General features: G+C 42.6%; 1 protein-coding gene across 2 annotated transcripts in view; it reads left to right on the forward strand.

Moving 5' to 3' along the window:
* The window catches only part of LOC311141731 (serine/threonine-protein phosphatase 2B catalytic subunit gamma isoform-like), a 65,883-nt gene that overhangs the window by 16,245 nt on the left and 21,946 nt on the right, over nt 1–27,692 (forward strand). For both annotated transcript variants that reach the window (XM_084177162.1, XM_084177163.1), the window contains exons 3-4: nt 94–218; nt 25,789–25,900. In XM_084177162.1, coding sequence (XP_084033288.1) covers nt 94–218; nt 25,789–25,900 — 237 coding nt within the window. The remainder of the gene's footprint in view (nt 1–93; nt 219–25,788; nt 25,901–27,692) is intronic.

A 27,692-nucleotide genomic window follows, 5' to 3' on the forward strand; every position in this document is an offset into this window, starting at 1 on the left:
ATCAAAGTATTTTCATGTCAGACCATGTCTCTCGTATTAGATGATAATAACCTATTGTTTCCTTCCCTAACAGTGTTGTTTGTTTGTCCTCAGTGTGTGGAGATGTCCATGGCCAGTTCTTTGACCTAATGAAGCTGTTTGAAGTGGGAGGCTCGCCCAGCAACACACGTTATCTGTTCCTCGGAGACTATGTAGACCGAGGCTACTTCAGTATTGAGGTGAGTCTACCCTACTGACCCAATTCCCTCTCTCCTTGAGTCCGCCAATGAAGAAGGAGAATCTGAATTGGGGTGATGGGGGAGGAGTGAATACACATTTGGGAATCGTTGGAGGATCAGGGTTAACGACTGCTTGGTGAGTCTATTCCAGAGCACCCAAAATGAGAGGGTGAACGCGATTGGCCTTATTTAGATCCTGCTGCTGTAGGAAATTCCCTGTGTTGCGTTTGAAGGCGAGCAGAGCGGCAGAGGTAGCTATATAACATGGTAATGTGTGTCTGGCCTTGCTGGACTGGTGTGCCGTGTTTAGTTAAGACACCTCTCCCTCTCTGTCTCTGTCTCTCTCTGTCGTCTGTCTGTCTGTCTGTATTTACCTCAAGCCCAGTGAGGGACACCCGCTCTGCTGTGCTCTCACATGGAATGATGTAATGTCTGAAAGTGGCTTAGGGTCAAGTTTGCTAAGTCTATTCTTACATCACATAGTCAAAACCTTAATAATAGCTGCCATTTTGGTTTATGGTCATACGTTTGTGCCTCTTCCCGAGACGGAGCATGTGAATTGGGGTCAGTGTTCCCTACTTAGTTAGCTAGATTATTTGGGTAAACTGGGTGTGTAGACCACAGAAATGGCCTACAGTGCCTTAAGAAAGTATTCACATCCATTGACATTTTGCTGTTACAAAGTGGGATTAAAATGGATTTAATTGTCATTTTTTGTCAACGATTTACACAAAATACTCTAATTTGAAACTGGAAGAAAAAGTATTGATAAGTATTCAACCCACTGAATTAATCAATACATCTTATAATCACCTTTGGCAGCGATTACAGCTGTGAGTCTTTCTGGGTAAGTCTCTAAGAGCTTTGCACACCTGGATTGTACAATATTTGCATTTAGTTTGGATCCCCATTAGCTGCTGCCAAGGCAGCAGCTACTCTTCCTGGGGTCCAGCAAAATTAAGGCAGTTATATACAGTTAAAAAAACATTACATTTCACAACAGAGTTCACAACTCATTAAGTGTGTGCCCTCAGGCCACTACTCTACTACCACATATCTACAACACAAAATCCATGTGTACGTGTGTGTATAGTGCGTATGTTATTGTCTGTGTATGCGTGTGCCTGTGTGTGTGTTTCTTCACAGTCCCCACTGTTCCATAAGGTGTATTTGTATCTGTTTTTTTAAAAACAGATTTTACTGCTTGCATGAATTACTTGATGTGGAATAGAGTTCCATGTAGTCATGGCTCTATGTAGTACTGTGCGCCTCCCATAGTCTGTTCTGGTCTTCGGGACTGTGAAGAAACCTCTGGTGGTATGTCATGTGAGGTATGCATGGGTGTCTGAGCTGTGTGCTAGTAGTTTAAACAGACAGCTCGGTACATTCAACATGTCAATACTTCTCACAAATACCAGTAGTGATGAAGTCAATCTCTCCTCTACTTTGAGCCAGGAGTTATTGACATTAATAATATCAATATTAGCTCTCTGTGTACATTTTAAGTCCCTATTTGGGGTACCTGACCACACGACTGGACAGTAGTCCAGATGCGACAAAACTAGGGCCTGTAGGACCTGCCTTGTTGATAGCGTTGTTAAAAGGCAGAGGAGCGCTTTATTATGGACATACTTCTCCCCATCTTAGCTACTGTTGCATCAATATGTTTTGACCATGACTGTTTACAATCCAGGGTTACTCCAAGCAGTTTATTTTCCTCAATGTGCTACATTTCCACATTATTCATAAAAATATTTAGTTTAGGGTTTAGTGAATGATTTGTCCCAAATACAATACTTTTAGTTTGTGAAATTTTTAGGACAAAGTAAATTCTTGCCACCCATTCTGAAACTGACTGCAGCTCGTTCTTAAGTGTTGCAGTGATTTCACTTGCTGTGGCAGCTGACATGTATAGTGTGGAGTTATCAGCATACATGGGCTTTACTCCGAGCCAGTGGCAGGTCATTAGTAAAATTGAAAAAAGTAAGCAGCCTAGACAGCTGCCCTGGGGAATGCCTGACTCTACTTGGATTGTGTTGTAGAGGCTTCCATTAAAGAACACCTTCTGTGTTCTGTTTAGACAGGTAACTCTCAATCCACAATATAGGAGGGGATGTAAAGCCATAACAAGTTGTTCCAGCAGCAGATTATGATCGACAATGTCAAAAGCTGCACTGAAGTCTAATAAAACAACTCCCACAACCTTTTTATTATACATTTCTCTCAGCCAATCATCAGTCATTTCTCTAAGTGCCATACATGTTGAATGCCTTTCCCTATAAGCGTGCTAAAAATCTGTTGTTAATTTGTTTACTGTGAAATAGCATTGTATCTGGTCAAACACAATGTTTTCCAAAAGTTTACTAAGGGTTGGTAACAGGCTGATTGGTCGACTGTTTAAGCCAGTAAAGGGTGCTTTGCTATTCTTGGGTAGCGGAATGACTTTTGCTTCCCTCCAGGCCTGAGGGCACACACTTTCCTGTAGGCTTAGATTGAAGACTATCACCCTCTGTAATTTTCCATCCAAGTGGTCAGACCCAGGAGGCTTGTCATTGTTGATAGACAACAATCATTTTTTCACCTCTTCCACACTCACTCTACGGAATTCAAAATTACAATGCTTGTCTTTCATAATTTGGTCAGTTATGCATGGATGTGTAGGTTAAGAATTTGTCATGCGTAAATTTGCTAATCTTGCCAATGAAAAAAATAATTATGGCATTATCAGTGGGTTTTGTGATGAATGAGCCATCTGATTCAGTGAATGATGGAGCCTAGTTCACCTTTTTGCCCAAAATTTCATTTAAGGTGCTCCAAAGCTTTTTATTATTATTCTTATATCCTTTTTTTGTTCAGTTTAGTCACATGCTTTCTCAATTTACAGTACGTTTGCGAATCGCCTGTGCAACCAGACTTATTTGCCATTCCTTTTGCCTCATCCCTCTCAATCATAACAATCGACAGGGTTTTAACAGCTTTTACAGTCATTTTATTAATAGATGCATGCTTGTTTGTAACTGGAATAAGCAATTTCCTAAATGTGACCCGTTTCAGGAAACTAGGCGTATGTCGCAGATCACTGCTTCACAGGAGAGCCATTTGAACGTAAACTTTCATTTTTTTATCAAAATGTGTTTTTTGGCAGAAATGCCTTCTCGAACACGTGAACTTCCATGTGCCTTAATAACAGACTTGTATGCCATCTGTAAAATATGAATAAAATTGTTAAATTACGAGCCTAGTTGGTTTAGCCAAAGAAAAAGACAGCAACCTTCCCGCTAGCCATGATTGGCTGAGATAATGAGTGGGCTGGACAGGCTGAGAGATGAGTTTGGGTTGGTCTGCCATATACAGTTGAAATCGGAAGTTTACATACACTTTTGCCAAATACATTTAAACTCAGTTTTTCACAATTCCTGACATTTAATCCTAGTAAACATTTCCTGTCTTAGGTCAGTTAGGATCACCACTTTATTTTAAGAATGTAAAATGTCAGAATAATAGTAGTGATATATTTCAGCTTTTATTCCTTTCATCACATTCCCAGTGGGTCAGAAGTTTACATACACTCAATTAGTATTTGGTAGCATTGCCTTAAAATTGTTTAACTTGGGTAAAACGTTTCGGGTAGCCTTCCACAAGCTTCCCACAAAAAGTTGGGTGAATTTTGGCCCATTCCTCCTGACAGAGCTGGTGTAACGGAGTCAGGTTTGTAGGCCTCCTTGCTCGCACACGCTTTTTCAGTTCTGCCCACACATTTTCTATAGGATTGAGGTCAGGGCTTTGTGATGGCCACTCCAACACCTTGACTTTGTTTTCCTTAAGCCATTTTGCCACAACTTTGGAAGCAGGCTTGGGGTCATTGTTCATTTGGAAGACCCATTTGCGACCAAGCTTTAACTTCCTGACTGATGTCTTGAGATGTTGCTTCAATATATCCACATAATTTGCCATCTATTTTGTAAAGTGCACCAGTCCCTCCTGCAGCAAAGCATCCCCACAGCATGATGCTGCCACCCCCGTGCTTCACGGTTGGGATGGTGTTCTTCGGCTTGCAAGCCACCCCCTTTTTCCAAACAGTTCTATTTTTGCTCCAAAAAGTATGATCTTTGTCCCCATGTGCAGTTGCAAACCGTAGTCTGGCTTGTTTATGGCGGTTTTGGAGCATTGGCTTCTTCCTTGCTGAGCGGCCTTTCAGGTTATGTCGATATAGGACTCTTTACTGTGGCTATAGATACTTTTGTACCTGTTTCCTCCAGCATCTTCACAAGGTCCTTTGCTGTTGTTCTGGGATTGATTTGCACTTTTCGCACCAAAGTACATTCATCTCTAGGAGACAGAATGCGTCTCCTTCCTGAGCGGTATGACGGCTGCGTGGTCCCATGGTGTTTATACTTGCGTACTATTGTTTGTACAGATGAACGTGGTACCTTCAGGCGTTTGGAAATTGCTCCCAAGGATGAACCAGACTTGTGGAGGTCTACAATTTATTTTCTGAGGTCTTGGCTGATTTCTTTTGATTTTCCCATGATGTCAAGCAAAGGGGCACTGAGTTTGAAGGTAGGCCTTGAAATACATCCACAGGTACACCTCCAATTGACTCAAATGATGTCAATTAGCCTATCAGAAGCTTCTAAAGCCATGACATCATTTTCTGAAAATTTCCAAGCTGTTTAAAGGCACAGTCAACATAGTGTATGTAAGCCTCTGACCCACTGGAATTGTGATACAGTGAATTATAAGTGAAATAATCTGTCTGTAAACAATTGTTGGAAAAATTACTTGTGTCATGCACAAAGTAGATGTCCTTACCGACTTGCCAAAACTATATTTTGTTAACAAGAACATTTGTGGAGTGGTTGAAAAACAAGTTTTAATGACTCCAACCTACAGTGAGGGGAAAAAAGTATTTGATCCCCTGCTGATTTTGAACGTTTGCCCACTGACAAAGAAATGATCAGTCTATAATTTTAATGGTAGGTTTATTTGAACAGTGAGAGACAGAATAACAACAAAAAAATCCAGAAAAACGCATGTCAAAAATGTTATAAATTGATTTGCATTTTAATGAGGGAAATAAGTATTTGACCCCTCTGCAAAACATGACTTAGTACTTGGTGGCAAAACCCTTGTTGGCAATCACAGAGGTCAGATGTTTCTTGTAGTTGGCCACCAGGTTTGCACACAACTCAGGAGGGATTTTGTCCCAGTCCTCTTTGCAGATCTTCTCCGAGTCATTAAGGTTTCGAGGCTGACGTTTGGCAACTCGAACCTTCAGCTCCCTCCACAGATTTTCTATGGGATTAAGGTCTGGAGACTGGCTAGGCCACTCCAGGACCTTAATGTGCTTCTTCTTGAGCCACTCCTTTGTTGCCTTGGCCGTGTGTTTTGGGTCATTGTCATGCTGGAATACCCATCCACGACCCATTTTCAATGCCCTGGCTGAGGGAAGGAGGTTCTCACCCAAGATTTGACGGTACATGGCCCCGTCCATCGTCCCTTTGATGCGGTGAAGTTGTCCTGTCTCCTTAGCAGAAAAACACCCCCAAAGCATAATGTTTCCACCTCCATGTTTGACGGTGGGGATGGTGTTCTTGGGGTCATAGGCAGCATTCCTCCTCCTCCAAACACGGCGAGTTGAGTTGGTGCCAAAGAGCTCGATTTTGGTCTCATCTGACCACAACACTTTCACCCAGTTCTCCTCTGAATCATTCAGATGTTCATTGGCAAGCTTCAGACGGGCCTGTATATGTGCTTTCTTGAGCAGGTGGACCTTACGGGCGCTGCAGGATTTCAGTCCTTCACGGCGTAGTGTGTTACCAATTGTTTTCTTGGTGACTATGGTCCCAGCTGCCTTGAGATCATTGACAAGATCCTCCCGTGTAGTTCTGGGCTGATTCCTCACCGTTCTTATGATCATTGCAACTCCACGAGGTGAGATCTTGCATGGAGCCCCAGGCCGAGGGAGATTGACAGTTATTTTGTGTTTCTTCCATTTGCGAATAATCGCATCAACTGTTGTCACCTTTTCACCAAGCTGCTTGGCGATGGTCTTGTAGCCCATTCCAGCCTTGTGTAGGTCTACAATCTTTTCCCTGACATCCTTGGAGAGCTCTTTGGTCTTGGCCATGGTGGAGAGTTTGGAATCTGATTGAGTGATTGCTTCTGTGGACAGGTGTCTTTTTAGTACAGGTAACAAGCTAAGATTAGGAGCACTCCCTTTAAGAGTGAAATACTTATTTCCCTCATTAAAATGCAAATCAATTTATAACATTTTTGACATGCGTTCTTCTGGATTTTTTTGTTGTTATTCTGTCTCTCACTGTTCAAATAAACCTACCATTAAAATTATAGACTGATAATTTCTTTGTCAGTGGGCAAACGTACAAAATCAGCAGGGGATCAAATACTTTTTTCCCTCACTGTAAGTGAGATTAAGAGGGTGTGAACAATGCTGAATGGGTGTAGCCAAAGAAGGGCTCTCCAGTAGTAGTACCAAAAGATTCAAAGGCCATTTATCAACTTTCAAAGCAAAATTACTTTCCCATTGTTCCTCAACTGTAGTGTATGATATACAATTTAGTACCTTAGTGTCTACTTTTATCCAATGTAGAAAACACAATTTCAAATATTGCTACATAAGACCTATTTGAGCCGGTCGATCACAAATGTGTCAAGTGCAATGTCTGGTTGCTCCTCATTACACACCACAGACCAGCAAATATTATTTACATCTTCAACATAGGAATCACTGCGAAACCTCTTGTATGACCTCTTATACACTATATTAGGCCCAGCCTTTGTAACTTGGGTTTTCCTAGATATGGTTACTATGATCACTACATCTGATGGATTTAGATACTGCTTTAGAGCAGATTTATGCAGCATTAGTAAAGATGTGATGAATACATATGGATGATTTCATTCCTGTGCTGTTTGTAAATACCCTGGTAGGTTGACTGAACCTGAACCAGGTTGCAGGCATTGGTTACAGTTTAAAGCTTTTTCTTGAGTGGGCAGCTTGATGAAAGCCAGTCAATATTTAGGTCACCCAGAGAATATACCTTTTTGATATCACATACATTATCAAGCATTGCACACATAACATCCAGATACTGACTGTTAGCACTTGGTGGTCTATAGCAGCTTCCCACAAGAATGGGCTTTAGGTGAGGCAGGTGAACCTTTAGCCATATCACTTCAACAGCATTTGACATGAGATCCCCTCAAAGCTTTGCAGGAATATGATTCTGAACATAAACGGCAACACCTCCACCATTGGCATTCATGTCTCTTCTGAAGATGTTGAAACCATTTATTACATTTACATTTTACATTTTAGTCATTTAGCAGACGCTCTTATCCAGAGCTACTTACAGTTAGTGAGTGCATACATTTTCATACTGTGGAGTTGCTACCACTGTATGGTCAAAGGTATTATCTAAGTGAGTTTCAGAGATAGTCAGTATATGAATGTTATCTGTTACTAGCAAGGTATCGATTTCATGAACCTTGTTTCTTAGGCTTCAAATGTTAATGTGGGCTATTTTTAGCACGTTTCTGGGATTCTTGACGGTTTTTATTGCTTTACTGGGAGGCTTATCAGAGGTAGACATGACAGTGATATTTATGTTTGAGCTGATAGTGCAGGGTGAGCTGCACACAGTGGACAGCCTACTAGGGCAAACCACCTCAGTGCTAACAGTATAACTCAGGTTCATAGGTGCAACAATAGCAGTAGGATTGACAGAGGCATTCAAGGGAGCTGGTTACTTACTTTGTGACTGCCAATGCCCCTGGGACAATGTACATTTGCAGCAGCATTACGACCACTCAGCGACACAATGGTAGACATGTTAAAGTCAGGAACATTCAATGTTGTCTTGCTAAGCATCTCCAGTGTATATTTGGCCTTATTTTAGGTTGTTGACCTGCTGAAAGGTGAATTTGCCTACCTGTGTCTGTTGGAAAGCAGACTGAACAAGGTTTTCCTCTAGGATTTTGCATGTGCTTAACGCTATTCCATTTTTTTAATCATCAAAATCTGATGACAAACACACCCATAGCATGATGCAGCCACTACCATGCTTGAAATTTTGAAAATTGGTACTCAGTGTTGTGTTGTATTTGCCCCAAACATAACACTTTGTGTTCAGGACATAAAGTAAATTTCTTTGCCACATTTTTTGCAGTTTTACTTTAGTGCCTTATTGCAAACAGGATGCATGTTTTGGAATATTTTTTATTCTGTACAAGCTTCCTTATTTTCACTCTGTCAGTTAGGTTAGTATTGTGGAGTATCTACAATGTTGTTAGGAAGGATGCCAGTATCTTTGTAGTGACTGGGTGTATTGATACACCATCCAAAGTGTAGTTAATAACTTCACCATGCTCAGAGGGATATCGAATGTCTGCTTTTTTTTTTTTTTTTACGTATCTACCAATCGGTGCTCTTCTTTGCGAAGCATTGGAAAACCTCCTTGGTCTTTGTGGTTCCCTGCTCTGCTGAGGGACCTTACAGATAATTGTATGTGTGGGGTACAGAGATGTTTTAACATGACAAAATAATTTTTAACACTATGTAACTTATTATGTAATTTATAGTCCATGTAACTTATGTGAATTGTTAAGCAAATGTTTACTCCTTAACTTATTTAGGCTTGCCATAACAAAGGGGTTGACTCAAGACATTTCAGCTTTGAATTCTTTATTAATTTGTGAAAACATAATTCCACTTTGACATTATGGGGTATTGTGTGTAGGCCAGTGATCCATTTTAAATTAAGGCTGTAACAACAAAATGTGGAAAAAGTCAAGGGGTGTGAATACTTCCTGAAGGCACTGTAGATTATATTTCTATGGTATAGACCAGGGGTTCTCAAGCTTTTTCAGTCAGGTCCCCCTTCCAGCATTTGGGAACATCCCTCGCCCCCCCCCTGGTGGTGCCACGTCTATTTCTATGGGCACAAGCACTGTTCATGACACAAACTGTTCATACCCCTCTTGTTGGTGGAGAGAATTTTGCAGGTTTAAAGCTTATTACCTGAAATTTGACACATTTTGTCATGGGGTGCAGAGAAATGTTGCAGTTTTAAAGCTAATTTTCTTGCAATTCTATACATTTTGCCATGGCTGTGTATTCAAATCAAATTATATTAGTCACATACACATATTTAGCAGATGTTATTGCAGGTGTAGCGAAATATTTGTGTTCCTAGCTCCAACAGTGCAGTAGTATCTAACAATTCACAACAATACACACATCTAAAAGTGAAAGAATAGAATTAAGAAATATATAAATATTAGAACGAGCAATGTCGGAGTGGCATTGACTAAAATACAGTACAATAGGATACAGTATATACATATGAAATGAGTAAAGCAGTATGTAAACATTATTAAAGTGACCAGTGATTCCATGACTTTTTTTCTCCCCAATTTCGTGATATCCAATTGGTAGTTACAGTGTTGTCCCATCGCTGCAACTCCCGTACAGACTCGGGAGAGGCGAAGGTCGAGAGCCATGCGTCCTCCGAACACGACCCTGCCAAGCCGCACTGCTTCTTGACACACTGCTCGCTTAACCCGGAAGCCAGTCGCTCCAATGTGTCGGAGGAAACAAGTGATTCCATGTCTATGTACAGTGGGGAGAACAAGTATTTGATACACTGCTGATTTTGCAGGTTTTCCTACTTACAAAGCATGTAGAGGTCTGTAATTTTTATCATAGGTACACTTCAACTGTGAGAGACGGAATCTAAAACAAAAATCCAGAAAATCACATTGTATGATTTTTAAGTAATTCATTTGCATTTTATTGCATGACATAAGTATTTGATCACCTACCAACCAGTAAGAATTCCGGCTCTCACAGACCTGTTAGTTTTTCTTTAAGAAGCCCTCCTGTTCTCCACTCATTACCTGTATTAACTGCACCTGTTTGAACTCGTTACCTGTATAAAAGACACCTGTCCACACACTCAATCAAACAGACTCCAACCTCTCCACAATGGCCAAGACCAGAGAGCTGTGTAAGGACATCAGGGATAAAATTGTAGACCTGCACAAGGCTGGGATGGGCTACAGGACAATAGGCAAGCAGCTTGGTGAGAAGGCAACAACTGTTGGCGCAATTATTAGAAAATGGAAGAAGTTCAAGATGACGGTCAATCACCCTCGGTCTGGGGCTCCATGCAAGATCTCACCTCGTGGGGCATCAATGATCATGAGGAAGTTGAGGGATCAGCCCAGAACTACACGGCAGGACCTGGTCAATGACCTGAAGAGAGCTGGGACCACAGTCTCAAAGAAAACCATTAGTAACACACTACGCCGTCATGGCTTAAAATCCTGCAAAAAAAAAATAGAGTGTTTTGGTCTAAACTCCACTCGCCGTGTTTGGAGGAAGAAGAAGGATGAGTACAACCCCAAGAACACCATCCCAACCATGAAGCATGGAGGTGGAAACATCATTCTTTGGGGATGCTTTTCTGCAAAGGGGACAGGACGACTGCACCGTATTGAGGGGAGGATGGATGGGGCCATGTATCGCGAGATCTTGGCCAACAACCTCCTTCCCTCAGTAAGAGCATTGAAGATGGGGTCGTGGCTGGGTCTTCCAGCATGACAACGACCCGAAACACGAGCCAGGGCAACTAAGGAGTGGCTCCGTAAGAAGCATCTCAAGGTCCTGGAGTGGCCTAGCCAGTCTCCAGACCTGAACCCAATAGAAAATCTTTGGAGGGAGCTGAAAGTCCGTATTGCCCAGCGACAGCCCTGAAACCTGAAGGATCTGGAGAAGGTCTGTATGGAGGAGTGGGCCAAAAACCCTGCAGCAGTGTGTGCAAACCTGGTCAAGACCTACAGGAAACGTATGATCTCTGTAATTGCAAACAAAGGTTTCTGTACCAAATATTAAGTTCTGCTTTTCTGATGTATCAAATACTTATGTCATGCAATAAAATGCAAATTAATTACTTAAAAATCATACAATGTGATTTTCTGGATTTTCCGTCTCTCACAGTTGAAGTGTACCTATGATAAAAATTACAGACCTCTACATGCTTTGTAAGTAGGAAAACCTGCAAAATCGGCAGTGTATCAAATACCTGTTCTCCCCACTGTATATAGGGCAGCAGCCTCTAAGGTGGAGGGTTGAGTAACCGGGTGGTAGCCGGCTAGTGATGGCTATTTAACAGTCTAATGGCCTTGAGATAGAAGCTGTTTTTTAGTCTCTCGGTCCCAGCTTTGATGCACCTGTACTGACCTTGCCTTCTGGATGATAGTTAGGTGAACAGGCCGTGGCTCTATTGGGGCGGCATGCAAATTGAAGTGAGTCTAGGGTGTCAGGTAAGGTAGAGGTCATATGATCCTTAACTAGCCTCTCAAAGCACTTAATGATGACAGAAGTGAGTGCTACGGGGCGATAGTCATTTAGTTCAGTTACCTTTGCTTTCCTGGGTACAGGAACAATGGTGGACATCTTGAAGCAAGTGAGGAAAGCAGACTTTGATAGGGAGAGATTGAATATGTCCATAAACACTCCGGTCAGCTGGTCTGCACATGCTCTGAGGACGCGGGCCGTCTGGGCCGGCAGACTTGCGAGGGTTAACACGCTTAAATGTCTAAATCACGTCGGTCACGGAGAACAAGAGCCCACAGTCCTTGGGAGCGGGCCGCGTCGGTGGCACTGTGTTATCCTCAAAGCGGGCAAAGAAGGTGTTTTAGCTTGTCCGGGAGCAAGACGGCGGTGTCATCGACGTGGCTGATTTTCCCTTTGTAATCCGTGATTGTCTGTAGACCCTGTCTGAGCCGTTGAATTGCGACTCCACTTTGTGTCTACTGACATTTTGCCGGTTTGATTGCCTTACGGATGGAATAACTACACTGTTTGTATTCAACCATATTCCCAGTCACCTTCCATGGTTAAATGCGGTGGGTCGGGCTTTCAGTTTTGCGCGAATGCTCCCATTTATCCACCGTTTATGGTATGAGTAGGTTTTAATAGTCACAGTGGGAACAACATCCCCTATACACTTCCTGATGAACTCAGTCACAGTGTCCGTGTATACGTCAATGTTATTCTCAGAGGCTACCTGGAACATATCCCAGTCCGTGTGATCAAAACAATCTTGAAGCATGGATTCCGATTGGTCAGACCAGTGTTGAATAGCCCTTAGCACGGGTACTTCCTGTTTTGAGTTTCTACCTATAGGAAGGGAGGAGCAAAATGGAGTTGTGATCTGATTTGCCGAAGGGAGGGCAGGGGAGGGCCTTGTAGGCATCCCGGAAGGGGGAGTAGCAGTGGTCGAGCGTTTTTCCAGTGCGAGTACTACAGTCAATGTGTTGATAGAACTTCGTTAGCGTTTTCCTCAAATTTGCTTTGTTAAAATCCCCAGCTACAATAAATGCGGCCTCAGGATATGTGGTTTCCAGTTTTCTCAAAGTCCAGTGTAGTTTCTTGAGGACCGTTGTGGTATCGGCTTGAGGGGGAATATACACGACTGTGACTATAACCGAAGATAATTCTCTTGGGAGGTAATACGATCGGCATTTGATTGTGAGGTATTCTAGGTCGGGTGAACAAAATAACTTGAGTTTCTGTATGTTATCACAATCACACCATGAGTAGTTAATCATAAAATAAACACCACCGTCTTTCTTCTTCCCGGAGAGTTCTTTATTCTTGTCTGCGCGATGTACTGAGAACCCAGCTGGCTGTATTGATGGGGACAGTATATCCGGAGAGAGACATGATTCCGTGAAACAGAGTATGTTAGTCCCTGATGTCTCTCTGGAAGGAGATCCTCGCCCTGAGCTCGTCTACTTTATTGTCTAGAGACTGAACATTAGCGAGTAATATACCCGGAAGCGATGGATGTTGTGCACGCCTCCTGAGTCGGACTAGAAGTCCACTCAGAATACCTCTTCTCTGCCAGCTGCGTCTTGGAGCAGCCTCTGGGATAAGTTCAATTGCCCTGGGGGGTACGAACAAAGGATCCAATTCGGGAAAGTCGTATTCCTGGTCGTAATGCTGGTGAGTTACCTTCACTCTGATATCCAAAAGTTATTTCCGGCTGTATGTAATAACACAAAAAAACAAAATACTGCAAAGTTGCTTAGGAGCTAGAGGCAGAGCTGCCATGTCTGTCGGCGCCATCTTTAGCGTAGCTAAATATCATGTGATATTTGAGTGACTCGGACATTACATTATCTATGAACTAAAAAACCTAGCTAAAAAAACATTAGCTGACATGGGCTAGTTCAGTGGTTCCCAACCTGGGGTTCGCGCCCGCCATAGGGGGTCGCCAGAGTTCACCGGGGGGGGGGGGGCGTGTGATCTCATTTGCTATGAGGTCAAACATGCATAAAATGTTCCACTATAATTAAATTGTAAAATTAATACATTTGAAAATGGTATTAAAAATCATATGCTTGCAATGCTAAGGCCAATATAAAAAATTATTATAATAATGGCAGAGAAACGTAAAAGCGATAATTCCCCGGAAAAAAATGTGCACGTCAATGACCCGCGCTCAATCATTTTCAGCTAGCAGCTCGTTTTTCCTGCAGTCAGAGCATCACTATTTTATGAATAAAACATTATGTCTAAGAAATGTAAAAGTGCTGATGACTCATCATCAAAAAAGAAAGTAAGGCTATATCTCAAGAGTTATCTTAACTTCGGTTTTATTGAAGGACAGGACATGACTCGGCCAGAATGTGTCATTTGTGGCGAGAAGCTAGCTAATGACAATATGAAGCCAAGCAAAATGCAACGACACCAGGAAACAAAACACCAGGAAACTATTGGTGAAGTTCAGAATTGTTTTGAGAGGAAGAAGCAGTTGGCACTATCAAAAAGATCCACAGACATCAGAAAAGCATTTGAAATAGCAGGCAGTGATTTACACAGAGCCACGGAGGCGTCATTTGAGTGTTCGCTATTAATTGCAAAGGCTAAATAGCCACACAATATTGGAGAGCAGCTAATCAAACCCGCCTGCCTAAAAATTGTAGAGAGGTACTGTGGCCCTCAGATGGTGGATAAAGTGCGAACCGTCCCACTCTCTGACAACACTGTCAAAGACAGAATTGATCAAATGGCTGGAGATTGTCAAAACCAGCTGCACGAGAAGCTTAGGAATGTTCCCTTTGCCATTCAGTTGGATGAAACAACAACAGTGTCAGACGAATCCGTGCTCATCGTTTATGTGCAATATATTGACGGTGATGACTTAAAACAAGACATTCTTATGTCTACCAATCTAGCCACAACAACAGCAGGCCAAGATATCTCAGGGGCCTTAGCTTTTCTTAGATACAAGTAGGGGGGGATCCAAGGAAAAAAGGTTGGGAACCACTGGGCTAGTTGATCTGGACATTTCTGACAAGTTATAAATAGCTCTCTAAGGTATGGAATGACTGACATGACAAGAGAAACTGATGATGCAGTACCTGATTTCAAATTGCACCTTGTGCATTTTGCTATTACAACTTTCAAGAGTAAGTTGAAAGCCGGACTGAGTTCCTAGCCCCACAGTTTGGGAACCACTGGTGTAGACTAGTTGTTTGTGTTTGCTTCTAAGGTTCAATTGTTGTGTATCTGTGTTTGTGTGCATGGAGACTGGCTGTGCACGTATTAAAACAGAGTCTCACGCTAGCTAAGTCTGAGGCCCTTGGCTGTCTGCATGCCAGCCTCTCACTGAACCATCTGTCTTTGTATAATCAGGCCTCCGATGCCGTGACACACACACACACACACACACACACACACACACACACAGACTATCCACCCGCAAGACTGCCTGTGTGTCTGGAATCTAGTGCATCAGTGGTGAGAGAGAGTTAGCAAGGAACTGGTGGGTTTTGACCCTGATGAGCTGTAGAACTTCTTAGACTTTATGGAACAGCCCTGCTGCTGATAGGTCCAAATGGCACTACAGACCCATTAGGCTCTGGTCAAAAGTAGTGCCCTACAGTGCATTTGGAAAGTATTCAGACCCATTAACTTTTTCCACATTTTGTGACGTTACAGCCTTATTCTAAAATGGATCTACACACATTACCCCTTCATGACAAAGCGAAAACAGGTTTTTAGACATTTTTGCACATTTATAAAACTAAAAACAGAAATACCTTCTTGACATAAGTATTCAGACCCTTTGCTATGAGACTCGAAATTGAGCTCAGGTTCATCCTGTTTCCATTGATCATCCTTGAAATGTTTCTACAACTTGATTGGAGTCCACCTGTGGTAAATTCAATTGATTGGACATGATTTGGAAAGGCACACATCTGTCTATATAAAGGTTCCACAGTTGACGGTGCATGTCAGAGCAAAAACCAAGCCATGAGGTCGAAGGAATTGTCCAAAGGGCTCCGAGACAGGATTGTGTCGAGGCACAGATCTGGGGAAGGGTAACAAAATATTTCTGCAGCATTGAAGGTCCCCAAGAAAACAGTGGCCTCCATCATTCAAAAATGGAAGAAGTTTGGAACCACCAAGACTAGTCCTAGAGCTTGCCGCATGGCCAAACTGATCAATCGGGGGAGAAGGGCCTTGGGCAGGGAGGTGGCCAAGAACCCGATGGTCACTCTGACAGAGCTCCAGAGGTCCTCTGTGGAGATGGGAGAACCTTCCAGAAGGACAACCATCTCTGCAGCACTCCACCAATCAGGCCTCTATAGTAGCGTGGCCAGAAGGACGCCACTCCTCAGTAAAAGGCACATGACAGCCCGCTTGGAGTTTGCCAAAAGGCACCTAAAGGACTCTCGGACCATGAGAAACAAGATTCTCTGGTCTGATGAAACCAAGATTGAACTCTTTGGCCTGAATGCCAAGTATCATGTCTGGAGGAAACCTGGCACCATCCCTAAGGTGAAGCATGGTGGTGGCAGCATCATGCTGTGGGGATGTTTTTCAGCGGCAAGGACTGGGCGACTAGTCAGGATCGAGGGAAAAATGAATGGAGAAAAGTACAGAGAGATCCTTGATGAAAACCTGCTCCGTAGCGTTCAGGACCTCAGACTGGGGCGAAGGTTCACCTTCCAACAGGACAACGACCCTAAGCACACAGCCAAGACAACGCAGGAGTGGCTTCGGGACAAGTCTCTGAATGTCCTTGAGTGGCCCAGCCAGAGCCCGGACTTGAACACAATCCAACATCTCTGGAGAGACCTGAAAATAGCAGCGACGCTCCCCATCCAACCTGACAGTGCTTGAGAGGATCTGCAGAGAAGAATGTGAGAAACTCCCCAAATACAGGTGTGCCATGCTTGTAGCATCATACCCAAGAAGACTAACGGCTGTAATCGCTGCCAAAGGCACCCAACATGGCCTTTGGAAAGTATTCAGACCCCTTGACTTTTTCCACATTTTGTTACGTTACAGCCTTATTCTAAAATGGATTAAGTCGTTTTTTCCCCTCATCAATCTACACAAAATACCCCATAATGACAAAGCAAAAACACGTTTTTAGAAATGTTTGCAAATGTATTACAAATAAAAAATTGAAATATTCCATTTACATAAGTATTCAGACCCTTTACTCAGTACTTTGTTGAAATACCTTTGGCAGCGATTACAGCCTCAAGTCTACTTGGGGATGACACTACAAGCTTGGCACACGTGTATTTGGGGAGTTTCTCCCATCTGTTACCGTGACACCGCAAAAAAAATAAGTTAGTCACACCAGTGCCTTATATTTGCTAAACAACAACAAAAAATGATCTGATGGGCTCTATTTTAAAAATATCACTTTTTTTGTAGAATAACTGCGACTCTATGTTTTCCTCAAGTTGGCACTCGCAAGACAAACTTTTGTTTGGGAAAAATATATTATTTTAGTCTGTCATATTCCATTATATTTTACTATAAGTAATATAACGCGTTACTCTGCACAGAAAGTAATTTTGTAACTTAACACATTACTTTGATTGAAAGTAAAAACGAATATGTTATATATGACTCTTATGAAACAAATCCCAACACTGTAGGGCATAGGGTGCCATTTGGGATGCATCCTCTTACAGCCCAAATGTACTATTGAGCGCAGATTTGACAAGTTTTGCCGTGACAGATTTGGTTAATGTAGATCAGACCCATTTTTTTTTATTCCCATATGGCTTTTGTGGCCTCCTGAAAGGGGGTCTGCTGAAAATAGAAGAAAAAACCAGAAAATGAGCCTGCTGTTGGATAAAAAAAAAAAAGGGGTTCTGTCTGCTGCTTTCCAGTGCTCTCTGAATGGTCATCATGGTAACTATGATTTAGCATTTCTGTTAGTTTAAAATGAGTGTTAAACTAACATTTCAGTCCAGGAGCCATTGTCATGTAAAGTGGATTGAAGCATTTTCATTATTACGTAGATAGAGGATTTAAATAATGGATTTTACAGCCACTAATGAGAAGAGCAGAAACTGGGTAGACTTGACCCCTAGATTGGCACCAGACAGAGTGGAAACCTTGGTTTGGTACCTCACAGCAGAGTAGTGTTGCACTGTATACCGGAACGTCGTTACTTTTTCAATACTAGAACATGAAAAATGGTTCGGTACTAGATTTTAAAAAATGTTCGATACTTCTATCAAATGTCTCATGTCATCTACTGATTTGAGAGAGGATCAAGTCTGTCTACCAGTGCAGCCGATGTCCCCTTATTATAGTGCGAGTGCTAGGGTTGAATGGCGGGAACCCGGTTACCGGGATTTACCGCCCAAAACCACTCCCTTTTCCCGGGATGATAAATAACTGCGAGGAAACGGATACATTTTAATATATTATTTATATGAATAGCATGGCGTGAAATGGAACTGTTAAATTATATGCGATGGCTAAATCTGGCTTCTCTACAACCTCCGCATGATGAATCATCAACACTGAGGGTGGGGACAGACAGCCCATCTCAGATTGGAACGCAGTTCTCAATGCATGTAGATCGATCATCTCAGCATGGTAACTTTTTTTCTTGTGACAGGTAGGCCTACATTTGCTGCAGCATAGTCTATAATATAAAGACTGAATGCGCGTCTAATTTACCCATCTCCATCTGGCTTTCAGGGCCCACCTTATTTTTTAATTGTGAAGATAAAAAAATTAAATTGCAGCTGCAGAGTTTTAAAACGGCCTATCACTCGAATATCGTTGCTTTAAATCAGTGTACGTGCGAGCAGTCTTTCTCATCAATTCCATTCAAATTGCATCCAAAATAGATAATCCTGTTCTAGTTGATATACTGTGTAGCCCTATATATAGATGTCCCAGCCTACCTCTTCCAGGCAATACATTAAATGCAGTATTAGCCTTATAGTTAGCTAATTGCACATCTATCATTCCAGTGTTAATACTAAATTGTAATTATTTTGCACTATGGCCTATTTATTGCCTTACCTCCATAACTTGCTACATTTACACACACTGTATATATATTTTCTGTTGTATTTTTGACTTTATGTTTTGTTTACCCCATATGTAACTCTGTGTTGTTTTTTATCGCACTGCTTTGCTTTATCTTGGCCAGGTCGCAGTTGTAAATGAGAACTTGTTCTCAACTGGCTTACCTGGTTAAATAAAAAATAGAAAATATTGGTTGTGCATAATAAGCTTCTAACTTATAGCCTCTGTCTCTTGCGCAATACGAACGTACATGTGCTCCGCTGGCCTCTCTCCTTAAAAAACTCTCCTTAGCTCTTGAAGTCCCATGCAGGAAAAGCTAGACTAGAATACCTTGCTGGACATCATTTTTTATTTTATTATACCAATAGACTCGAAGAGGTACGCAAGCTCTTGTTTGCTGAATGTTAAATACAGCAGTCAATAGAAATCACGGGTAGTTTGAAAGATGAGCGGACGCGCGATGGCGGTATGCTATAGCAGTTATTTATTCAGACCCATAACAATTCAATCTTCGTGAAGAAAAGTGAAAGCCTTCTGAATCTTATTCTAGTCCTATAATATGCAATGGTCATTAGAATGATGAAGATAAGGACAACAAAACTTATTTCATTTAACTGTTGAAAGCGATGAAGGAATGAAGCAACAATAGAGAGCGAAAGAGCCTACTAGGCTAATAACATTAGGGGAAATATTATGAAAGGTGTCAGCCTACTAATTATACAAATAAGCCCTATTCAATAAAATTAGCTCGCCTATAACTTTGTAGGTCGCATGTGCTGCACCAGAATACCATGTTCTCTCCCTGCTTTAGCATGGTTTGAACGATGTGCATAATTCCAGTCCGATGTGCATAATGCAGTATAATACAGTACAGAGAAAAACTGTTCTCGCTCAAAAAGATTAATCTACTGGAGCTAGTTTAATTAATTTACCCAAGAGAGCATATAGCTAGCTACATCTATAAGGCTGTTATGTTTTTCTGTTGTGTGTAATGTGCAGTAGCCTATATCAGATATGTATTGGATAACGGCACAATCATTTGGGATTTTTTGGGCTTGGGCTCATTAAATGTATTTTTAATGTTGGGCTCATAAAATGTCTTTAATGTAGGGCTCATCAGGCTCAGGTAGCATCAGACTTGAATTTTCGATCAAAGCTCTAATCAAATCCAGACAGGCTTATTTATATGCTTTATAATGCTTTTCAATGACACAAAGTGATTTATTGTCGGGATGGAACATTTTGAAAATATTCAGCCCTAGCGAGCGCACCGTGCCTCCTGCTCTTACTCATTACTAGCTCTAGCCTCTCCTGATGAACCACTGCACTCACTGGGAGTCTGGGCTGATTCACATTCACCTCTTTTCTGCTCAGAAGCTAACACACTTGAATAATGCAACACTGCATGTAATTTTTTCAAAAACGGAATTACTGTTCACAAAGCATATCCGTTACAGGCTAGAACACTTAACAATGCAAGACAATACGGGTAACATCCAGCTTTGTAGGCTAACTTTCTTTTCTTGCATACAGCTGAAGCTAACATCAATTCACTACCCTAGTACCTTGTAGTAACGTAAAATATTGCTGATTTTTAAAGCTGATTGTTACCAAAAACTTTATTCATTCAGTTAGTCTCCCCCGCCTCACGTCTCTACCAGTCAAGCCTTGAACTGACCGCGTGTGAATGACATAATGGGGCTTAGAGACAGCTCACACTTTTATAAAATAAGAGATTGCTTCTTCTATGCAAATGTTGATCAGTATAATAAATAAGTCCCAAATGGAAAGGAAACTGATTGTTTTTTCATCTGTAGCCAAATTGAAATCAGCCAAAACGAGCTCAATAACTCAATACATGCACACACTCCTATTGAATATGCATTCACCTGTATTGTGAATAGGCCTAGGCTAGGCTACATCTACCCAGTTCCTAAATAGAGATTTACCATTCAAATAAATGATTACCGTTATGTAGTTAGATTGGTAAACAACAGTCATATTGATTGTATGATTAATTAATGCATACATTCAAAAATCAAACATTTCAAATGTAATGATATTGAACTCAAAAGATCTGTCTGGATCAAGCACCATTCTGTGACTTTGGCTAATAAGCCAGGTTTTTTGTTTGTTGCCGTGGTACCGTTTTGGTGTCAAGTATCGTAATGGTATCGAGTATCGTGATACTAAACCTGGTATCGAAGAAAAAATTCTGCTATCATGACAACACTACAGCAGAGCTTGACTGGTCCTCAGGGTGCAGAACTGGGCTGGCTGAGTTTTGACCTGTGGGTGTTGAATGGAAGAGCTGATGGGGCTATAGGGCTAAGGGGGTTGAATGGAAGAGCGAAAAGGGCCATAGGGATAAGGCGGTTGAATAGAAGAGTCAACGGCCATAGGGCCTGGACGGCTAACTGGGCTAAGCATCAACCAGCTTTGTCTGTGGTTCTGGGGGGGCTTTTGATGGGAGGCGGTAGGTGAAATGTCACAGATGAAAAGGTGTCGGTGAAAGAGCATAGGGAATGACAGGTGACTCCTGGGCCATTGATCAACTATTCTAGGTGAAATGTTCTCTTCTCTTCCCCTCATAACCAGGCAGGACTCACAGGGAATAGGTAGCCTAATGTCCATCCATTACTCCTCTGGAAGCTCAATGGAGTGATGTGCCTGTAAAAATCAAGGCTAATTTCACTCACCAAAAAGTTTTATAAACGCTTACCGTGTAGTCAAGCCTGCATTGTTAGGTGTTTATTTTCACTTTACTCCCAGGGAAACTGTGTAAGGCCCTATAAAATCTATTATATTTTGACGATTCCGTTTTGTTTTTTCCCACATTTTCAGGTTTTCACTCTCAAAATCACACTTCAATAGAAAAACAAACAACACAATTGGATGTCCACAACAATGCTTAAACCACATCAGGAGACCACTTTTGAGGTCTGGGAAAAATCTAAGACATTTTTAATTTTGGGTGTAGTTAACCTTTAATGCAACTGAGCACCAGCCAGAGACTGTTTGGTTAGCAGTGTTTCTGTAGCGCTCGCGATTGCAGAGTTTGAAAAACAAATGGCCAGTGGATTGATGCAAATAATGATATCATTCTGCCAGGTAGGCATAGGTTAATTTGTAGTTAAAATTTAATTGAGAAGCTTTTTGGGAACCTTTCCATCTACCAAAAGACGATTGTCATTACATTAGTATTATCGCTATAGGCTACAGAAAGTGGTAGACAAACACGCACACACAGACTGGGGCATTCCTGTGCCGTTGCCTCTTCAGAAAGTGAAGTAAAATACGAATCACTGATGCATTTTGTACATGTTTTATGATAATTTAGTTAAAATTCAGTTTTAATGTCTGGATTCCGTGATTCCCTCCACGTTCTCTGCAACACAGATTTTATAGGGCCCTAACAGTGGCAAGTGTTACTTAGTGGACTATCCTGGTTAAATTAACAAGAATGAAATGACTCCATGTGCTCTCTGTTACACATCAAATATAGGCTAGTACGATGACCTACTGTGCCTTAGTCTAGGGGTAAGGAGGAGGGTACTGCCTGTGCCTTGCCCTCCTAGAAGGACTGGCAGAGAGCAGCTCTCTTTGATGTGCTGCGTAGGGAGACACATGGTGAGATCTACAGGTAACTGCCAAAATAATGGACATTTTAGTAAATTAAGGTTACAAAGTATATTGAAAGCAGGTGCTTCCATACAGGTGTGGTTCCTGTGTTAATTTAAGCAATTAACATCCCATCATGCTTAGGGTCATATAAAAATACTGGGCAGTCCATTATTTTGGCTACCATGGCTATGCCCCATAGGATGACAATGCCCCCATCCACAGGGCACGAATGGTCACTGAATGGTTTGATGAGCGTGAAAACTATGTAAACCATATACCATGACTGTCTCAGTCACCAGATCTCAACCCAATTGAACACATATGGGAGATTCTGGAGTGGCGCATGAGACAGCGTTTTCCATCAACAAAACACCAAATGATGGAATTTCTTGTGGAAGAATGGTGTCGCATAGAGTTCAAGACACTTGTAGAATCAATGCCAAGGTGCATTAAAGCTGTTCTGGCTTGTGGTGCCCCAACGCCCTATTAAGGCACTTGTTGGTATGTTCTTTATTTTGGCAGGTACTTGTATCTGCTCCACTGAATGAATCTCCATCCACCTTAGTAAACCTCCCAATGGGCTCTGGATTAAAGCAGCCAGGCACCCTAACCCCCACATCCCCCAGGCAATTCCTTCTCCTCTCCACTGTACACCCAGATTGATTGAGATTTAGTGGAACTGGGCTCAGAAACCTGTGTTCCAGTTCCCTATGGCCATGAACACCGAGCCATTCTGGAATCGCACACAGAGGAGGATAGTCTATACAAGGAAAGTGGATCTCAATGTGGTTACCTTGGTAACGGAAAGATTGACTTTATCCTTTCGTAGAAGGTAGGTAGCATTACCATTTCAGGCCAGCAATTTGCTTGGTCTAAATTGAGCAAGTGTGAGCCATCCATTTTATTCTCCTGTTGGCCCTTCTTTGCCTCTCTGCCTCCTCACTCCTTTCTCCCTCTTTGATCCAGGAAAGTGCTCTAACCTATGGACCCCTCCCAGCCTCCAGCCACCCCCAGGCAGCACACGGCTGTCTCGGGCTGAAGTGAAGTGTGTGTGTGTTTTGAGGCGAGGGAGGTAGCAGCCACTTGTGTCTGACACACAACAAACTGTTCTGCTGCCTTTGTCTGCCTCCCCCGCTCAACTCGGCTCAACAATCCAGCAGGCAGTCTGGGGGTGGGGGGTTGGGGGGGGGGGGGGGGTCTTCTCATTAAATCGCCCTTCAGCCAGAGGCACTCCACTCAAATCCCCTCACTCACACTAGAGGTCCTTTCACTGACTCTAAACTGCCTCTCTCCTCACCCTGGCTCCCTCCCTGGCCTGAACCTCTCCCCATGGTCAGCAGTCCCCTAGTCTGCTGCCAGATTGGTTTGTGTTCTTGCCAACTCCATTGCCCTCATTGTTAAGCCATGTTTCACATGCCAAAGAATGACAAGGAGTTGGCATGATGATGGCACAAACAGACTGGCGCTCAGGTTACCAGTCCCAAGTCCCTACCTGCACGTCTCAGCTCCAAAACACCCCATCCTTCCTAGAACTCAGGATTCATGGGTAGCACAATGCCCACTCCTCTTTTGTTTGTTATTGGTGTGTTATTTGAATGCACACCTGCTGGCCTTGGTTACCTTGGCATCCTGTTCTCAGGACTTAATGTAGGGCTCTGGTTGTGTTCCTGCCTGGCTGTATTTTATAGTAGAGGAGGAAAAGTGAGGGGGCTGAGATAGAGGGAGACAGAGTGGCAAGCCAAGTGGAGACTAATGAGTGCTGCTACCTTGTCTGTCTGTCGTCTGAGGCTGGAAAGTGGAAGGGGAAGCAATCTCATTTGGATTGTAAATGCAGCCCGCTTTTCATATTGTCATCACACATTAAATGCGGCCCGAACTCTATTTGGGTCCTGCATCAAAGAGTGTCTGAGGATAAATTAATTTAGATTGAATCTGGTGTTTTTTTATCCTCCCCCATTGAGAGCCCTAAATGGGGAGAGAATGACTAGTCTGTTGTTGCTTTTCAGAGGAGATCTGGGCCTGTATCCACAAAGCAGTGCAGAAAAGGTCCTAGTCATTCAGACAACTCCCAGAGGTTGACACAGGAGTGAAAATTAATTCCTGTCCGTCTGATCGAACTTTTTCCCGTACTTGTCTGTCCCATCCCGATTTAAAAGTCACTCGTCCCGTGCTAATTTATATGTGCAGCTTGGTTGTAGCTAGATATGTTCGAGTCGCATCGGGGACAATTTTAGCATTTTTGCTAACCCTTTTCCTAACCTTAACCTAATTATCCCAAACTGCCACGTTAATTCCTCTAACCTGCTATGAAAAGTAACTTCTGCTAGTCAGAACTGGCAGATGTGCCCTGAGAAGTCTTGGTTTCCACTAATGCAATACAGCCGCTCTGCGTGTGAGTGGCCTAGCAACTGCTCCGTTTGGATGCTGCTCAGCGCTCCCGAGACAGTTGCCTGTACACAACTGATAACCACATTTTGACCGCCCTTGTACTTACCCAGAGTTGAATGAACTCATGGACATGTGTAATTGTGTACGTCTCTGCGTGCATCTGAGGTAAAGTAGTGACTCGGCGAGAGAGTGAGCCAATGGAGGGGGTAAATGACCATTAATTATTTTATAGATTTGTATTAAGTAAACTATATTAACCCCCAATCGCCCCCCAGTTGATCTATTCCTGTAATGCCTGTTCTTGTGGACTGTTGCTCCTGTCCTGAACTTAACTTTAGAACTTCACTCCCATTCCTGCCGGAATTCCGCAGGACCCGCAAGACCCGTAGGAGTCCTCTTCCCGTGTGTAGCAAAATTTTTGCTTAAGAAATTGCTCTTTGCCAAGAAGCTATTTGTATTTACTTTTAACCATTTTAATTTTAAAAAAATAACAGTAAGGTACTTAATTGTTACCCAGAAATGATTTGATATTGAGATATATATGGCTAAATTGGCCCTTTAACAACTCCAAAGCAATTGCATATGGCACAAGAACCACTGACTCGCTGCATTTTTCTATTATCAAGACACCGGCTGGTACAGTAACTCTTAACTGGTTAGGACAGCTCATGAGGTGTCCTAAATACAGTATCTGTTGCCTAGATGGGACTCTTATGACTAAAGAGGCTTAATGTTTCATTTTTATTTTTACCCATAAGAGTAGGAGTAAAGTCTTTATTCTCAGCACTTACGACCAATTGTGCATACGGCCCCAGTTTTAATGCGCTGTTTCATAGTTTTTATTTTTGCAGTGTACACAGGCCATCTGGTTGGTTGAAGAGGTGTAGGCAAACCTTTGGCTGGGACTGTTTTAACCCACCGGTTGCAGTTGACAATTCTCCTCATCCTTACAATTTGGGGGGCCTGGTCCTGTAGTTCTTCTATCATTTAGTGGTTTTTGACCTTCTCAGCCTCAACAGAATGTAAACGTTTATTTTTTTATAGAGATTTGTGATTTATAATGAATGTTGATCATTGAGGATCTATGTTGGGGTTGTGTGCTTGACTTTCGTGCCGTGGTTGCCCTGTGTCCCTCACTCACTCTCTCTCTCTCTCCTCTCACAGTGTGTGCTGTACCTCTGGTCACTCAAGATCAATCACCCGACCACACTCTTCCTCCTGCGAGGGAACCACGAGTGCCGGCACCTCACAGAGTACTTCACCTTCAAACAGGAATGTAAGTATACTGTCCCTGCAGCATGGCATGTCACGCCAATGAGGGCAAGCCTAATGTGATGCAACACCGTAGGGTACTACTTAGAAATCAAAAGCCCTCTGCAACCTAGAGAAGCAGGCACTACTCTGCAAACAGACATAAAGTACATACTTGAAGGGGACATTCTTCCACCTAGCTCTGTGGCTTATTGATGCTCTTATTATAGAGCAGTAGTATTTGTGGCTGATGAGCTTGGCAACCGTTCAGTGACAGACAGAGACAAACCAAGAGATAAACAGACACTCAAGACAGAGACGGAGTCACTCCGATAGAGACGGAGTCACACACACACACACACACAGGCACAAAGAGACAGACAGACAGACCCCTCCCTGCCTGTGCCCGGTGGCTGTCTCTCCCTGATTGAACAGCCTCCCTCTGCTGTGACACATCAGGATCAGGAAGCCTGTCAGTCATGGTTCCCAATAGTAACGTCTCATCATTCAGATGTCTTTATCCATCATGCATAGAGACCACCTCTCCTCTTCATGGTGCAGATAGACGATGAGCTGCTGAGGCATGGAGAGCAGCCAGCCATGCTGATGATGTTATTCAGACAGTTACACACAATTAAAGAGAGCTGACACACCCACGAGGTGTGTGTGTTTGTGCATGGGTATGGGTATGTGTGTGTGAACACTTACCACTGTGCATTCAAGTGGCAGCACAGGTGTGAGGCATTAGTATGCAAATATCGACAAAGAAACAAACCTTACTTTGGCACGACAGGAGAGACAGCAGCAACATTGCCAAACAGCATTTGAATGGAAAGAACCTATTGGAAAGAAAGATGCTTCAGTCTAATTTGTTTATAATGAATGCATGCATTAGCATGCATTTAAACTAATTGAGAAGCGCTAGGCTGACCGAGGCAATTAGCATAAGCAGCAGATGGCACAACTGATAAGTGTTGCTCTTTTCTTCAGGATGAAAGTAAACAAAGTGTAAAAATAGACTGCTCCCCTCCTGCTTTAGATTTAGGTGGTGTTCCAGGTCGTCTTTTAGCAGTCACCCTGCACATCTTCTAAGATTTCTATGTCATGTTAATGTGGTTCCTGCGACGCTAAAACATTTCTCCAGGTGTTGTGAGATCTGATAATCTGAAAAAGATGACCCGGAACACCACCAGAGAGTGTGTGTGCCTGTATGTTTCTCAGGCGTTTTGAGAATCGACAGGTCTAAGACACAGGGTGTGTCCTAAATGGCATCCTATTACTTACATAGTGCACTACTTTTGACCAGAGCCCTATGGGTCCTGGTCAAAAGTAGGCCACTATAAAGGGAATAGGGTACCGTTTGGGACGCAGACTGAGCCTAACCGTTGAGCCTAACCGTTGAGCACTGATCCACCCTGGTCCATCCCATCTGTCAGGACCTTATTATCTCTCCTTCTTACGCAGCCAGGAGTTCATGTAACTGACAACAGTTTAGCTCTGGGTCCTTATGCACCTTGGGCAGATAAATGGGTTTTTTACTTGATCGGCCACATCTTTAGCTGTAGATTAAATTAGCTAGGCTATTGCCTAGCCCTAGTATTTCAAAGAGGCTTGCTGTTTGACTGTTTTTGTTTTGGTTGGTTCTTCGGCCTTTGGGTTTGTGTAAGGCTATTGCAAGACTTATAAATTAACTTATGTGTTGCTAGAAAGGCCTCTGAACATTTTAACCAAATCAGGAAGCATGAGTTCCATACTAACTGATTTCAAACCCTGAAGGCCAAAAGGAGTGTGGTGCGGTGCTCTCTCCCTTCCCTACC

The sequence above is a fragment of the Coregonus lavaretus genome, assembly GCF_964263955.1.
Source record: "Coregonus lavaretus genome assembly, chromosome: 14".
NCBI classification, from domain to species: domain Eukaryota; kingdom Metazoa; phylum Chordata; class Actinopteri; order Salmoniformes; family Salmonidae; genus Coregonus; species Coregonus lavaretus.